A 16,613-nucleotide genomic window follows, 5' to 3' on the forward strand; every position below is an offset into this window, starting at 1 on the left:
ATGAGCACTTACCAAATACCATTATTAATCAACGAATTATACCGAGAGCCCAGATTAGATGAGAAACCAGATCCCCGGAATCCCTGGCCCGCGTTCTTTCCAACAGGCTATGCTGCTTCTCCTCCAACCTCCCCAACGTTACTAAATCTTTCAAAAATAATCAAAGAAAGAATAAACCTTTTAAAACACTCCACCGAACGTACTTACCGCCCAGAGAAGGAATCCTCCTCTGCCCTCTCTGAGACCCCACCATTCAGCACCAATAAACGCCACAGTTAGTGTTATCATTTTCACAAGGAAACATCGTTATCCTTCACACACGTACACACACCCTGTGATCTGATGGTTTTTTGCCATCAAGAGACTTCATTATGAAAAGTTAGAATAAAGAAGGGGCTCGTCTCCCAGACGTTTCTGATCTAGCCTGTCGTCATTCTTTTTCACTTACCCATTGCCCAAGTACTTAGTTTTCCAAGCATCTATTTCGGTTCTTTGCAAATTTTCCACCAATAGAGACGCTATGAAGCCTGCAGGGGCATAGGGGTAAAGGAGAAAAATCGCTGCGTCGATTTTGATTGCCCTGGCTTTGATTAATTAATCAATTATGGTATTTATTAAGCACTCAGTATGTACTGTTCTATGCACTGGGGTGGATAAAAGGGTATCAGGTTGGACACAGTCCCTGTCCCACATGGGGCTCACAGTCTAAGAAGGAGGGAGTAGGATTTAATCCCCATTTTACGGACGAGGAAACAGGCCCAGAGAAGTGAGGTGACTTGTCCGAGGTCACACTTCAGACAAGTGGCAGGCCTGGCATTAGAACCCAGGTCCTCTGACTCCCAGTCCCGGGCTCCTTCCGCTAGTCCTCCCTGTTTCTCTGTTCACCCCGGTCAGCGCTGCACGTTGATTGCTCGAGGGGCCGATACGGATGATCCAGTGTGTCCTTTATTCCGATCGTGCTGACGCGGTCAAGAGCAGATGAGAGACAACGTATGAAAGAAATAAGCGCAAGCCACCCGTCCGTGACACATCGACTCTACGGGCGTCCACTCCAGGGGGGCGACGGGGATGATCGTCCCACAGCCGTCTGAGCCGGACCCCAAGTCTCACTCATTCCAGCTCTCTGGCAAGACCTGAGAGTCTCCCACGAGGACTCAAAAGATCCCAGATGGCACCTTTCTTATCCGACTCCTGACTCCTCTCAATTTCCACTAAAATCCCTCTCGCTTTTTCATCCCCGAACGCCCGACGGAAAGTCAGGCCCTCAGACTACGCGACAGAGCACGTCGGATCGGATCCGTGGCCACTGGAGCCAGGTGGCTACGGATTAACGGGACGCTGATATTTATCGAAGGGAACATCTCTTTCGGCTCCCAACAGTGAGGATTTGAAAACAGGTAGCATTCGACCAAAAACCTTACCCTGAGAGCACTGATTCTTGCCTGGCCTGGAAAGTTCAACAGTGGATGCCAGACACCACCCAGAAATCCTCTCCTTCCTCTAGGCAGGTCCAATTTTATTTTTAAGGAATTTGTTAAGCGCTTACTATATGCCAGGCACCGTTCTCAGCGCTGGGGTAGGTTCAGGCTAATCGGCTTGGACACGGTCCCTGTCCCACGTGGGGCTCACAATCTTAATCCCCATTTTACAGATGAGGGAACTGCGGCGCAGAGAAGAGAAGTGACTCGCCCCAGCAGACACGTGGCGGAGCCGGGATCATCACCAAGGTCTTTCTGACTCCCAGGCCCAGGCTCTACCCACTGGGCCACGCTACTTCTCATCCCCCTCCTAAAAGGGGGGATGGGATGGGACGGGAAGAGTCCCATGCGCTAGTCTGGCCCCGGTGCTAGTTAAGCGAGAACAAGACGGGAGAGGGATGCAGTCAAGGGGGTTTGGACATCACCGGGCTGAACCCAGTTGGCTTTGCTGTGCTTTTGCTGGTGAAGAAATCCTGGCTTTTCTCTCAGCAGAAAGTCAAGACTGATTTATAACGGTCAGTTCAGGGGAACTGCATTCTTCTAGCGGTATCGGCCCCGGGCACGGGGATTTCCCACTCTCAGCAGCTTTCCAGCGCGCCCGCTCTCTCCCCGCTCATTTCTGAATCGGCCGCAGTCTGTCCGTTGGGCACAATCAGGGGAGAGCTGTACGGTCAACGTGTGACCGCAGCCGTTCTGAGAAACTCGGGCTCTTTCGGGCGGGGCAGCTAACGATTACGCGGAAGCCTCCGCAACCCAGTACGAGGCCCGGGTCCCTTCAGACCGACCGCGAGCTTTTGTCTAACTTTCTCTAGTCAAGACCCACAGTTAGAGGAGCTCTAGTGTAACGTAACAGCCAAGTGAGTCAGGGGCAATCCCAAAAGCTTCAGGACCGCACACCATGCCACTCCTTCTCCCCCTCGGGGTCTGAGCTCTGGGCTGATGGGAGCAGGGTCAACCTTTAAGACTGGGCTCTCTTCCTTCCCGCAGAGTGATGACACTGTCTCTCACCGAAAAGCTGTTCTTCCCCAGTGCCCCAAGCGAATGGAGAGGGGGCGGAAAGAGCGGTGGGAGTGGGGGAGAAAGACAGGAGTGGAGAGAGGAGGGGAGAGGGAAGGAGAGGGAGAGAAAGGGAAGTTGGGAGAGGGAGAGAAGAAAGAGAGGGAGAAAGGAAAAGGGGGAGAGAGGGACAGCAAGGGGAGAGAGAAGGGAGAAGGAAGGGGACAGGAATGGGGAGGTCATTAGACGAGGGGAAAAGGGATCACGGGGGGGCGGGGATGGAGAGGAAGAGGTAGAAGGAGGAACGGGGAGCCAGAGAAGAGTAGAGTGGGAAAGAGAGAGAAGCGGGCAAGGGCCAGGAGAGGGAAACCCAGCTCGGCCCCTACCAGCTCCCATCCGCAGGCTCTTCGACTCTCTTTCAGAAACCTGGGAAACAGCGAGTCGCTGCCCCTCGCCCATAAACTCGGCCTCCAACTCTCACTCCAGGCCGCCGGCGTTGAACCTCAGTCCAGGTTCGGGCCGGTTAACGACAAACCGAGACACTCCGAGGACGCTCACAGAAAAACACCAACAGAGAAGGACGGCATCTCGGAGACGCGCGGACGAGATTGTTTATCGGGATCCCTCCTTCCCGTACGCCTTTCCCGGGAGCCAGTTCCAGTTCTGGCGAGCCTCAGACTCCCCTCCGCCTCCCCGGCGGTTCCGCCGGAGGGATGAGAAGTCTGCCGTGCCCGACGGGTCAATTTCCTAGCCGTTCGCGAGAACCAAGTGCCACGTACGGGGGGACGCTAATAGCTTCTGTCTTGGTTTATAACCCCATTTCCATCCCTCGTCGCTTGCCTTCGAAGCACTTAGGGCCCCCGAAGACCATCTACGCGCGGGTGAAAGCTTGCGCTCTTCGGCCGACCTGATGAGCTTCTTTCCGCCGCCGCCGTAAAGCTCTAGGTCTCGTGTGCGTGTGCGGGGGTGCGTGCACGGTGCGCGTTCGTGTGTCCCTGTGGGTGCGTCGGTGGACGTCGGGGGCACGGCAGGTCTGAGGCTGGAATATCATCTGGGCAAGTATTCTCTGGGCAAGCCCGTGTAGTTCTTCTCCCTCAGGGCTCTGTCCACAGTCCGGATGTATCTGTCGATCACGGCCTTCATCTCCTGGGTGAAAGGCTCGAAATCCTTCAGCTTGGTCCCGAGCCGTTTGAAGTTGCCGTCTTTATTGTTCTGCACGCACAGCAGCCGGTCCTCGGCCACCGTCAGGTTGAGAAACGCCACCATGGCTCGCAGCTGGGGGATGAGGCTCCGCTTCAGGTCTTCGTAGTGAACCACCAGCAGGCGTTTGCCGTACTTGAGCCAGTCCAAGACGTGGGAGGACCACCACGAGGCGTAGCTGTTGACAAAATCTGGCCACTCTAGGAGGCGAGAGACAGGAGAACAGCAGAGGGTGAGGGAGAGATCTCCGATCGCTCGGCAGGCTCGAGGCAGACATCTTCTCCAAGAGGCCTTCGCCGACTAAACCCGCATGTCCGCGACTCCCGTTCCCTTCTGCTTCGCGCTCGCACGTGGATTTGCCCCCTCTATTCGCCCCCACCCTCAGTCCCACTGCGCTTGCGTCCATAATCGTAATTTAGTCATTTATATTAACGTCCGTCTCCCCCCTCTCATCTGTACGCTCACTGTGGGTGAGGAACGTGTCTACCGACTCTGTTGTACCGTACTCTCCCAAGTGCTTAGTACGGTGCTCTACACAAAGTAAGGGCTCGGTAGTTGACTGAATTCCCCCACATCGTTCCACTTCACCCCACACCATCCGTATAACCCCACACGGGCCCTCAACTACCAGCAAACTCCAGGATCTGTGCATTTTACACCCCTCCTGGGCACTTTTGCCTATATCCCATTGCCATGTCTGCCTCCCCTGTTAGAATGTAAGCCCCTTGTGGGCAAGTACCGTGTCTTTCCTCTGAATGTATTCTCCCGAACCCTCAGTACGCTACCTCGCATCCAGCGGACGTTGAATTAATAAATCGCCGTGGTATTTGTTAAGCTTTCACTGGGTGCCAGGCACCGTACTAAGCGCTGGGGCGGATCCAAGCAAATCGGGTTGGACACAGTCCCTGTCCCGCGTGGGGCTCACAGTCTTAATCCCCATTTTACAGATGAGGTAACCGTGGCACAGAGAAGCCAAGTGACTCGCCCAAGGCCACGCAGCAGATAAGTGGCAGAGCCGGGATTGGAACCCATAACCTCCTGACTTCCAGGCCCGTGTCGGGTTCACTAGGCCATGCTAGTTCCACTCCTACTCCTAGAGGAGCGAGAGAACCGTCTGTAAACACGGAGGGACATTTCCTCTGGCGAAGCACCAATGAGCGGCCCAAAGCCTTGCCTTCACCTTGACTTTTCCAGTTCCTCTCCGTCGCATATCCCAGGTGGCCAGCGCACTTCCGGTTGAATTCAGCCATCAGGGACTTGTAAGGGTTCCGGATCAGCAAGATGGCGGAGTCGAACATTTCTATTTCCCGCTTGCCGCTCTCGTGGGTTTTCACGCAGACGGTCCTCCGGCTCCTCCAGTGATCCTTCTCCCCTTTAAAACCTGGACAGAAATACAGATTAAGTTGATGGGAGGATTTCCTCACTTCTCTCCTCACGCCCTGAACTCAACCATGGGCTTCAGAATGGAAAAAATCCCGCTAAAAGCAAACACCCAGAACCTTGACTTGAGCCCCCCTAGACCGTAAGCTCATTGTAAGCAGGGAATTTCTTCTTCTTTAAAACTGGGGTTAGAATACCCGTCGTCCCTCCTCATCCGACTGAAAACCCCCTGTGTAACAGGGATCGCGTCTGCTCCGATAGCATCAGATCTACCCCGGCGCTTGGCGGATAGTAAGCACTTCAAAAAAAATCCCCCGATTATTATTAGGTTTCTCTCCCCAGCTTTTAAGAGGCAGGAAAGAACAAAATATAGAATGCAAAGAGGTGTGCTGTAGCGTTCTAAAACTGGAGTTGTTACTCTGGAGTGTTGAGCGTGATAAAATTTTAAATGTGAGAACAGTAGATTTCCCCGCACTTAGAGAGCTGAGAGAAGGTTTAACTAGTCACTGTAAATCCTCTTCCCACAGGCCTTTCCCAATTAATTCCCCACACTCCAGACCGTACCAACCTAAAAGACACCTCTAGCACAGACGAATCTATACACGCCCACCCCGGCTATATGTGTAAAGCTATGTATAGTCCATTCTGCGTTCAGTTATCGATTCTGATGCCATTATTTGTCATTTTTAATCTGTCTCCGGTTACTAGGTGAGCTCCTGCGTACAGGAAATGTGTTTCATCAATCAGTGCTATTTACGGAGCCTTTATTAGATGTGGGATGAGCTTTTGGATGAGGATGATGACTCTGTTGTACTTTCCCTTAGGCCGATGCATCGCACCCAGTGGTGCTCGACAAATACCACTGCTACCAATAATAATAATTCCGGTGCCTGTCATTATGTGCCAGGCACTATACCAAGCACAGGGGTGGATACAAGCAAAATGGGTTGGACACAGTCCCTGGCCCACATGGGGCTCCCAAGTCTTAATCCCCATTTTAGAGGGGCGGTAGCTGAGGCACAGAGAAGTTAAGTGATTTGCCCAAGGTAACACAGCAGAGAAGTGGCAGAGCCGGGATTAGAATCCATGACCTTCTGACTTCCGGGGCCCTGCTCTGGAGGTGTCATCTTCTCTGAGGGCAGGGATCAGATCAACCAGCTCTACTGTACTCTCCCAGGCCCGTAGAACCGTGCTCTGCAAACAGTTAATGCTCTTTACACAACACGGATCGCTGTGATTGATTGACGTTTCCTCCAACGGGAAAAATTGGCACCGTTGCCAGCTGCCTAAAATTAAACAAATCCTTAAAACCAACCGAACAGGTCACGGTATCCAGGCTGAGTTACCAAAATTAAATAATTAACGCCTAGGCGAGGATCCCTCAAAACAATGACCAATCGATCAATCAATGATAAGCGCTTGGGAGAGCCCAAAATAACGGAGTTAGTAGATCCGTTTCCTGCCCGCGAGGAGCTTCCAGTCTAGCGGGTTGACAACTGAACGATGAAGAAAACGAACGGGGCCATTCTACTTGGGGTGCCACCCTCTGTATCGACTAAGTCATTTTTGGGATTGTCTGGTGGTTGATCCGGACTCCTTCGAAAAAATGTTCAGATTAGATAACCACCATCTGGGTGGATTGGTTTTCCAGTTAACTGCACTCTCTTTGGCAATCAGTCATCAATCAACGATATCGGTTGGGCCTCCACCGCGTGCAGGGCACCGTACTAAGCTCTTGGAAGGGTAAAAACAGGAAACGCGGTCTCTGCCTTCAAGCTACTTCACAATCTCATGGGTTGGTGCAGCTGAGCACCATTTGTCGACGGTGATACCGTCCTCCTGTCAAGCTTAGGAGTTCAATTCAAAAGGTAGAAAGTTGGGGGAGGAGTTTTCATTTCGGCGCCTGTGCTTTCTAAGAAGATTTCAATAAAAAGAACCTTCAGGGAGATAACTGTGGCTTCCACAGTATACTGGCAAGATAAAAGTCCATAAGCCAACCTAGTGTCAGCAGGGAGAGAGATTTGAAACAAGTTGCTAGGAAGGAGATTGTTTTCTTCCCTGGTTGGGTATTTCTGCAGTAATCGAGATCAGTCGGGTGAACACTGGGTGGATTTCCCTTTCAAAATAACCTGCGTCATTTGCGGGTGACAAAAATTGGAGCGGCAGAAAAAATGGTTTCCAGTCCTCTCCGCTAGGCATCGGATGAAGAACAAGTTAGTATTTCCCCAGCCTGAAAACAATTTCAGTTTTAATGAAGATATTATCGACGGCATCATTCATTCTGAAACGAAATGTTTGTGCTAAAGCAATTTAATGAAACTCTTCATCTTATTGTGATGGCAAGGAGTTGCTTTGCCAAATTTAGATCCCAGTCGGGATCTTCCGAGTTTCTCAGTTTTAAATAGAACCCAATCCTTTTCCCATTTAAATTAATCTGCTCTTAATAGAATGAGGCATCCCGGTTTTACAGGGAAAAAAAAAAGACATGAAAATCATGAAATTCTTGGGGTTTCATGGACAGTTTGTTGAGTTATGAAATCAGAAAGGCCCCAGTAAGATCAATCTGTCCTTTTCCACAGGGGTTTTAAGGATGGAAAAGGCAGCTGCTAAAGGTTGTCTCTCTTTGGTCCTTCCCAATACACGTGGGAAGAAGAAAATAATAATAGTAATGATAATAACTGTGGTATCTGTCCAGTGCTTATTAGACGCCAAGCACTGTACCAAGTGCTGGGAAAGAGATAAGATAATCAGATCCCACATGAGGCTCACAGTCTAAGTAGAAAGGGAACTGAGGTAGAGAGAAGTGAAGTGATTTATTCATTCATTCATTCAATAGGATTTATTGAGCGCTTACTATGTGCAGAGCACCGTACCGAGCGCTTGGAATGTACAAATGGGTAACAGATAGAGACGGTCCCCGCCCTCTGACGGGCTCACGGTCTAATCGGGGGAGACGGACGGACGAGAACGATGGCAGTAAATAGAATCGAGGGGAAGATTTATAATCATGTTGGTATTTGTTAAGCGCTTACCATGTGCCGAGCACCGTTCTAAGCGCTGGGGTAGACACAGGGGAATCAGGTTGTCCCAGGTGGGGCTCACAGTCTTAATCCCCATTTTACAGATGAGGTAACTGAGGCACCGAGAGGTTAAGTGACTTGCCCAAAGTCACACAGCTGCCAAGTGGCCGAGCCGGGATTCGAACCCATGACCTCTGACTCCAAAGCCCGGGCTCTTTCCACCGAGCCACGCTGCTTCTCTAACGTCACATCTTCATCCAACGTCACATACTAAGCAGAACCCGGATTAGAACCCAGATCCTCTGACTCCCAGGCCCAGGCTCTTTCCACCAGGCCACACCCAGAAAACCCAATTTCTGTCAAGGTTCTCCTTCCTGTGACTTTCTTTAACCCCTTGGGGTAACCGTACCTTTGTTATACAGGGCTCCATCAAAGTAGTAGCTTCCCGTGTAGTATCCGGTGGCGTGTTCTATCAAATGGCGGGTCCAGGTATTCCCTGCTCCGGGAAAGCTTGATAGGGCGACAAATACCTTGGATTTGGAGGGCAGGAACTTCCTGTCCGTACACCTGGTGTCTGGAAGTCCAGAAGAATGGTGGGGGTTAACAAGACGGCTTCTCGACCATCGATCTGACATTCGTCAACGTCAGAGGCGGAGCCCGAACCCCTCGCCCCCGGAAGCCAAGATCAAGAACTCTTGGGGACCTGCAGTTCCTGGAGAGGAGGTGGTGGTTTGGAACCAAGGACTGGGATTTATTTATATTGTTTTCCTTCAATTACGATTGATCATTTCTCTGTATTAATGTCTGTCTCCCCCTCTAGACTGTAAGCTCACTGTAGGCAGGGAATGTACCCGCTGAGCTGTTCTACCGTACTCTCCCAAGAGCTCAGTACGCGGCTCTCACACACTAAGCTCTCAAAAAATACAATTTACTGACCGATAAGAGGAATCTGTAAAGTGTTTACTACGGGTCAAGCGCTCTACTAAGCGCTGGGGCGGATACAAGCAAATTGGGTTGAAGACGCTCCCTGTCTTACGTAGGGCTCTCAGTCTTAATCCCCATATTACAGATGAGGTAAGTGGGGCACAGAGAAGTGAAGTGACTTTCCCAAGGTCACACAGCAGACCAGGGGCAGTGGGTTTAGAACCCAGATCCTTTCCGGCTCCCAGGCCCGTGCTCTTTCTACTAGGCCACGCTGCCTCTCCGCTGATAGTGGAACCACCTACGGATAGCCCTGTGTGGAGATGGTTCACCAAGAAAGCGACGCTGCTCGATGAAAGGTTCCCGGGAGAATCCTCCCTAAGTTGGGGGAAAGGGATCATTTTCCCTTTAGTTAGGCTATTTATTAAGCGCTCCTTAAGCGCCAAGCACGACGCTGGAGAATTAGCCTTGCCTAGCGGAAAGAGCACGGGCCTGAGAGTCAGAGGACCTGGGTTCTAATTCCGGCTCCGCCACTTGCCTGCTGCGTGGATTTGGGGGAGTCACAACTTCTCTGTGCCTTAGTTTCCTCATCTGTAAAATGGGGGGTTGAATTCCTGTTCTCCTTCCTTCTTAGATTGTGAGCTCTCAGACAGATACTCCGTTGGATGTGATTATTTTCTATCTGCCTCAGATCTTAGCACACAATGAGCACTTTAATGCCAGCCTTAGCAGTAAAACTAGTAAATAGAAGCGCTTAACAAACATCCTAAAGAAAAAAAAGAACCAAAAAAAAAATCATAAACACCATTGCTGGGTTTTGGGTTTTGCAGTTGTGTCTACAGGACACTTCTGTGACCTTCCTGATCCTTCCCTCCTACAAGAACCCGAGGACGATGACGGCCTTTAGCAACAGCCGCCATGGTAACCAGCCGTTAACCGGGGGTGAGCCGACCCGTGTGAGAAATAGGCTTAATAATACAAGAATCTTCACTCTTAGGTGAAACGACTGACTTCAAAAAGACACTGTTAGAATAATCACCAATTAGGAGCAATCCCTGGGGGACCTATTACGAGGGTATCGAGCCTGGGGAGTCGGAGGGGAAAGCGGAAAGCAGAGAGAGGGCCTCTGTCCATTTTCTCGTTCGGTTTTGCGAGTGGAGTTACGCTCGCAGCGAGTCGCAAAAACTCAGCGTGTTTGAGACTCTGGAACGCATCGTAAAGCGGAGGGTCCCGGTGATCTGAAGTCGCTCGACGATTCGGGGCTATTAACCGACTGCGTGGTCTAGGACGGCGGGGGAGGGATGGGGGGGGGGGGGGCGATTTCCATTCAATACCTTGACTGACGGGCTGGAAGGAGGAACTGGGGAGAAGCTCGTCCCACTTGGAAATCGGGGTTGGGTTGCTGATGCGGTGGGAAGAGGGAGAAGGATTCCCAGTGGCAGAAGGAAATCGTTCTGCATTACTAGATGCTAACAATAATAATAACGTTGGGATTTGTTAAGCACTTACTACGCGCAGAGCACCGGGGTAGACACAGGGGAATCGGGTTGTCCCACGTGGGGCTCACGGTCTTCATCCCCATTTTCCAGATGAGGTCACTGAGGCACCGAGAAGTGAAGTGACTCGCCCGCAGTCACACAGCTGCCGAGGGGCCGAGCCGGGATTCGAACCCACTGACCTCTGCCTCCCAAGCCCGGGCTCTTTCCACTGAGCCACGCTGCTTCTCGTGCAACAGACACAGTCCGTGTGATCCCTCAGTGAGTTTTCAACCCAGCGGAGAAACGGACACCGAACTATATGTCAGACGGAGGCATAAAGCCAGGCACCTGAGTGCCGCGGAGGGATGATGGATCTTTATCATTATTTTAAATAAGAAGCAGCGGCCTGGCTTCGTGGCAAGAGCGCGGGCGCGGGAGTCAGAGGGCGTGGGTTCTAATCCCGGCTCCGCCAACTTGTCTGCTGTGTGAACTTGGGCAAGACACTTCACTTCTCTGTGCCTCGGTTATCTCATCTGTAAAATGGGGTTGAAGGATGGGAGCCCCACGCGGGACAGCCCCATTACCTCGCATCTCCCCCAGCGCTTAGAACAGTGCTCGGCACGTAGTAAGCGCTCCACAAATCCCATCGTTATTATCACTGTTATTACGGCGTTGGCTGAGTGCTTGGTATGTGTCAGGCGCTGTTGCGCCGGGGCCTTTTTCAGGATAATTAGGTTGACGTGGGACTCCCAGTCTGAGTAGAAGCAGCGTGGCTCGGTGGAAAGAGCCCGGGCCTGGGAGCCAGAGGTCATGGGTTCGAATCCCGACTCCGCCCCTTGTCAGCTGTGTGACTGTGGGCGAGACACTTCTCGGTGCCTCAGTTCCCTCATCTGGAAAATGGGGGTGAAGACTGTGAGGCTCACGTGGGACAACCTCATTCCCCTGTATCCCCCCCCCCCCCCAGCGCTTAGAACGGTGCTCGGCACGTAGTGAGCGCTTAACAGATCCCGCCATTATTATCATTGTTAGAAGGTAGTAGGATTTAATGCCCATTTTACAGATGAGGAAACTGAGGGGCAGAGAAGTTAAGTGCCTTGCCCAAGGTCACCCAGCAAGCAGGTGGCAGAGCCGGGATTCGAACCCAGGTCCTCTGACTCCCAGGTCCGTTAGGCCGGGCTGTGCCCTCAGAACAGCGTGGCTCAGTGGAAAGAGCCCGGGCTTAGGAGCCAGAGGTCGTGGGTTCTAATCCCGGCTCCGCCGCCCGTCAGCTGTGCGACTTTGGGCGAGTCACTTGACTTCTCGGTGCCTCGGTTACCTCCTCTGTAAAATGGGGATTAAGACTGTGATCGGCAAGTGGGACCGCCTGATGACCCCGTACCTCCCCCGGCGCTTAGAACGGTGCGCTTAACAAATACCACCGTTATTATTATTATTAACGGTTCTTGGCACATAGGAAGAGCTTAACAAATAGCATTCCTATCATTATCATTATTAAACCCGCCACCCCGGCTACCCCCACCGCCCCTTCATTTTCAGCGAAAAACCTCTACCTTGAACTGGGGTCTGATAGGCCGCACAGTAATCTCCGTTCCTCGACGTGGCGGGCCGCCCGTTGCCCCCGACCGTCCTTCCACAGAGCGACTGGTCAACGCTGTCGCGGAGAGGGAAATGCACTGTGGGATACCCACAGTAGCACTCTGGGCCTCTTAGAATGGCCAAGGGAAACTCCTGAGTCCGGGAGAGAAAAAGAGAGAACCATGGGGCTCGAGGGAGGGCAGCGGCTCTGAAAGGTTCCTTCCATCACCGGGCACATTACGACGATAACAGCGGCGAAAGAAAGGTCGCTGGACTTGGGCGCGGGGGCATCCGTCGGCAGAAATACCACAAAACTATGTGAAATGGGAACACCCTTGGGACTCCGTATCTGATGGTTAAATCCAACGTTCACAGCTCTTAAAAATGCGCTCTTCCGAAGCCCGTCTTCTTGAAGGATGGAACCAAACGGTCCCATTCCGTTTCCCGTTTCGAGTCGGTGGAACTCCTTGCATCAGCAAATGGCCCCGGGTTAACTGGGAAAAGCCTTACAAAAATCCTCTCATGAAAACGTGTATTTTCTGAACCAAAAACTAAAAGAAGAGAAGCCTTCATCTTAGAACGTCTAACCCGCCCAGATCTAGAGCTCGCCGACGATCGAGATTTACTCGGCCCGATTCCTCCGCTCCTCGTCCCGAGGAGCCGTCACCCAGAAAGCTGGTAGGAATATCTGTATTCAGGTGTAAGTGAAGATTTGTATTCCAACAACACCACTTAGCGTTTTGTTCTTTCCTCCTCTCTCCCCGGGGCCATCACGTAAGGCTTAGTTTAAAAGACGAGCGACGCCAGCGAGTGCATCCAGTTTTGAAAGAGAAACAGAGAGACTCATAAAAATCCCCTCTTTTTATTGTCAAACGTTCACCCGTACTTTGCCGAATTCAAGGCCAAGGGCCAGAATGAACCAAGCAGGATTTTTATCCTCTCTCTACTTTCTATAAAAACGGAGCACGTGGGGGGTGGACGCAGCGATTCTAATGGATCGTGATTCGATCCGAACGGCGAGCCAGGTCCCTCTGCATTCTCGGAATTCATGGCCGCATTAGACGCGGAAGGGTTCTCTTTCCGACTCTCCGTTTACAGGGCACCGTGCATCTCATCCTTGACTGGCAAGAACGTCTGACTCCGTTGGGGAGGGCGAGTTGCCACGGAAGGCAACTTCCCGTCTTCTGTTCGTGCCTCTCATTCGAAATTACGTTCTGACTGCCCGCTGCCCCTCACCCTGCTCCCGAGGGCTGTGGAGGCTGGTCTCCCCCCAGAAAACTTCCATCTCCCTCCCCGCCCCCCTCCAGGAGGAAAGCCATCCCTTTGCCAGCTCTCAACCTCTGCGTCTGACAGTTCGTTCATTCATTCAAGGGTATTTATCGAGCGCTTACTACGTGCAGAGCACTGTACTGAGCGCTTGGAACGTACAAATCGGCAACAGATAGAGACGGTCCCTGCCCACTGACGGGCTTACAATCTAATCGACAGTAGATTGTAATAGGAGGCAAGATCTTCACCCACAAGGAGCTTACAGTCTAATGAGACACACTTAATTTACCGATGGGGTGCTTGAATAGTGGAGTAATCCAGGAATAATAGTGTTGGTATTTGTTAAGCGCTTACTACGGGCAGAGCACTGTTCTAAGCGCCGGGGTAGACACGGGGGGATCAGGTTGTCCCACGTGAGGGTCGCCGTCTTAATCCCCATTTTACAGATGAGCTAAGTGATTCCGTTTGTCTAATGCGGCCCAGAGAAGTTAAGTGACTCGCCCGCAGTCACCCAGCTGACAAGCGGCGGAGCCGGGATTAGAACCCGTGACCTCTGACGCCCAAGCCCGGGCTCTTCCCACCGAGCCACGCTGCTTCAGCGAGGAGCAGTAAGGCCGAGGGAATAGACGCGGGCGTGGAAATCCGAAGGACTCGGGTTCTAGTCCTGGCTCCACCTCTTATGCGCCGTGTGACCTTGGGCGAATCACTTCTACTGTGCCTCAGTGACCTCATCTGTAAAATGGGGGTTAAGACCGTGAGCCTGTGTCTAACTCGATCACCCTGTATCTACCCCAGGGCGTAGAACAGCGCCCGGCACACAGGAAGCGCTTTACAAATACCATTAAAAAAAACCTGCTAATCCGCACTGGGAGGCAGAGTTCACAAGGTGCCGGAGACGGTGCTCTGTGTCGGGCACATCGGTGATGAAGAGGCTGGATCAGATCTGGTCCCTCCCCCTTGAGGAGCTGAAAATTGGAGGAGCTGGGATTGGGATGAGGTGGATTGCTCCAGGCCCCAGGACATTCCGGGATCACCCGAGGGAGCGGGGCCGGAGCTGATTCTTGGCAGAGATCTGGGTGGGAAATTGGAAAATCCGATATCGAAGGAGGCAGCAGACGTAAAGATGGGAGACGATTCTCCGAGGGGAGAGAAACCACCTCCCCCCGACCGACGTTATCCCTTCGGCTTTCCGTTCGGCGTGTCAGGCGAGCCGCGCCGACGGGGACCGCGTCAGCCAGAAGACGTCCGAAGGGATCGGCAGCCTCGGCGGGGGTATCTGCTCGGAGACGGCGGGGTGGGAGGGAGACTGCGTGAACGGATCGTGGGTGAGAAGCCCTTCGAGGCGACAGCTGGCCGACGTTGTAAATACAGGCCCGCTCTGCATTTTTGACATTAAAATCGTTTGTCCCTCTCCTTCCCTGAGCAGCCTCCAGATTGTTTTGTAGGAGAGGGAAGGAGGACTGAGGCGTGACCGGAGATGGTGAGTCATAAATTACTTCAGTGTTGTCTTTGGGGGGGGGGGGGGATAGAGAGGACTCACGACTCAAGTTAACCTACTCGCCGTGCCTCCGTCTCATCTCTCCCACCGCGTGTCATCCTTGACTCGTCTCCTTGACTCGTCTCTCTCGTTCACCCCGCGCATCCTATCCGTTACCGAGACCTGCCGGTCTCACCTCTACAATATCGCCGAGATCCGCCCTTTCCTCTCCACCCGGACGGCTACCTTACCGCTACGGGCTCTCGTTATATCCCGGCTAGACAACCGTGTCGGCCCTCTCTCCGATCTCCCTTCCTCCTCTCTCGCCCCGCTCCGGTCTATTCTTCACTCCGCCGCCCGGCTCATCTTCCCGCAGAAACGCTCTGGGCCCGTCACCCCCCTTCTCAAACACCTCCAGGGGTCGCCTGTCGACCTCCGCTCCAAACAGAAACTCCTCACTCTAGGCTTCGAGGCTCTCCGTCACCTCGCCCCTTCCTACCTCTCCCCCCTTCCATCTTTCCACCGCCCACCCGGCACGCTCCGCTCCTCCGCCGCCCGCCTCCTCGCCGTCCCCCGGTCTCGCCCGTCCCGCCGTCGACCCCCGGGCCGCGTCCTCCCGCGGTCCCGGAACGCCCTCCCTCCTCGCCTCCGCCAGACCGATTCTCTTCCCCTCTTCGAAACCCTACTTAAAACTCACCTCCTCCAAGAGGCCTTTTCCCCCCACCTCCCTCCGCTCCTCCCCCTCTCCCTTCCCCTCCCCTCGGCACCGTCCTCGTCCGCTCGACTGTATATATCTTCATCACCCTATTCATCTCGTAAACGAAATGTACCTCGCCTCGATTCTATTTAGTCGCCATCGTTCTCACGAGACGTTCCTCCCCTCGACTCTATCTATCGCCATCGTTCTCGTCCGTCCGTCTCCCCCGATTGGACCGTGAGCCCGTCGAAGGACGGGGACCGTCTCTCTCTGTTGCCGACTTGTTCGTTCCAGGCGCTCAGTACGGTGCTCTGCACATAGTAAGCGCTCAATAAATACTATCGAATGAACGTACCTCTCGCTCACGTCCTTCCCCCTTTCTAACCAGCGGGCCGCAGCTCTCCCCATCTTTAAGGCCCTTCTGAAACGCCACCTCCTCAGGTGGCCTTCCCCGATTAACCTCTCCTCTCCCCGCCTTATATCCCCCAACTGCCATTACAGCATCTCCGTGTCACCCGGGCGCAACCCTCGATAGCGTTTCTGGATCTTTATGCTCTACCGCTTCCCCCGGTCTTTAATTGATTTTAGCGCTGCGTAAGCTCCTCGCTCTACTGTACGCTCCCGAGCGCTCAGTACAAGTTAGAGGCTCAATAAGTATTACCGATGGATTGACTGGTCGATTGATTAGGATTGCTGGCTCCCCCAAAACCAGCTCACCAGCCTGGTCCTTAATTGAGGTCATTACCTAAGGACCCAGGGGTCCGGTGAGTCAATATAATAATGATGATGTCGGTACTGGTTAAGCGCTTACTACGTGCAGAGCACCGTTCTACGCGCTGGGGGAGATACAGGGTGATCAGGTCGTCCCACGTGAGGCTCACGGTTCATCCCCATTTTCCAGATGAGGGAACTGAGGCCCAGGGAAGTGAAGTGACTCGCCCACAGTCACGCAGCTGACGAGGGGCAGAGCCGGGAGTCGAACCCGTGACCTCTGACTCCGAAGCCCGGGCTCTTTCCACTGAGCCGCGGTCAATATGCCCCTGGGGCAGGGTCACTGGGGTTCTTTTAAGCGCTCGCCGTGTGCCAAGCACTGTCCTGAATGCTGGGGTAGAGCTAAGATAA

At 53.1% G+C, this 16,613-nt stretch overlaps 1 protein-coding gene across 3 annotated transcripts in view; it reads right to left on the reverse strand.

Moving 5' to 3' along the window:
• Nucleotides 1-3,062: 3,062 nt before the first annotated feature.
• WSCD1 (WSC domain containing 1) overlaps nt 3,063-16,613 on the reverse strand; it is an 81,363-nt gene continuing 67,812 nt past the window's right edge. For all 3 annotated transcript variants that reach the window (XM_007669835.4, XM_029082011.2, XM_001510231.4), the window contains exons 6-9: nt 12,024-12,201; nt 8,484-8,648; nt 4,855-5,055; nt 3,063-3,874 (exon numbers count right to left, since the gene is read on the reverse strand). In XM_007669835.4, the coding sequence (XP_007668025.1) occupies nt 3,522-3,874; nt 4,855-5,055; nt 8,484-8,648; nt 12,024-12,201 (897 nt within the window). In that variant the 3' untranslated portion in view covers nt 3,063-3,521. The remainder of the gene's footprint in view (nt 3,875-4,854; nt 5,056-8,483; nt 8,649-12,023; nt 12,202-16,613) is intronic.

Source organism: Ornithorhynchus anatinus, chromosome 17, assembly GCF_004115215.2.
Source record: "Ornithorhynchus anatinus isolate Pmale09 chromosome 17, mOrnAna1.pri.v4, whole genome shotgun sequence".
Taxonomy (NCBI): Eukaryota; Metazoa; Chordata; class Mammalia; order Monotremata; family Ornithorhynchidae; genus Ornithorhynchus; species Ornithorhynchus anatinus.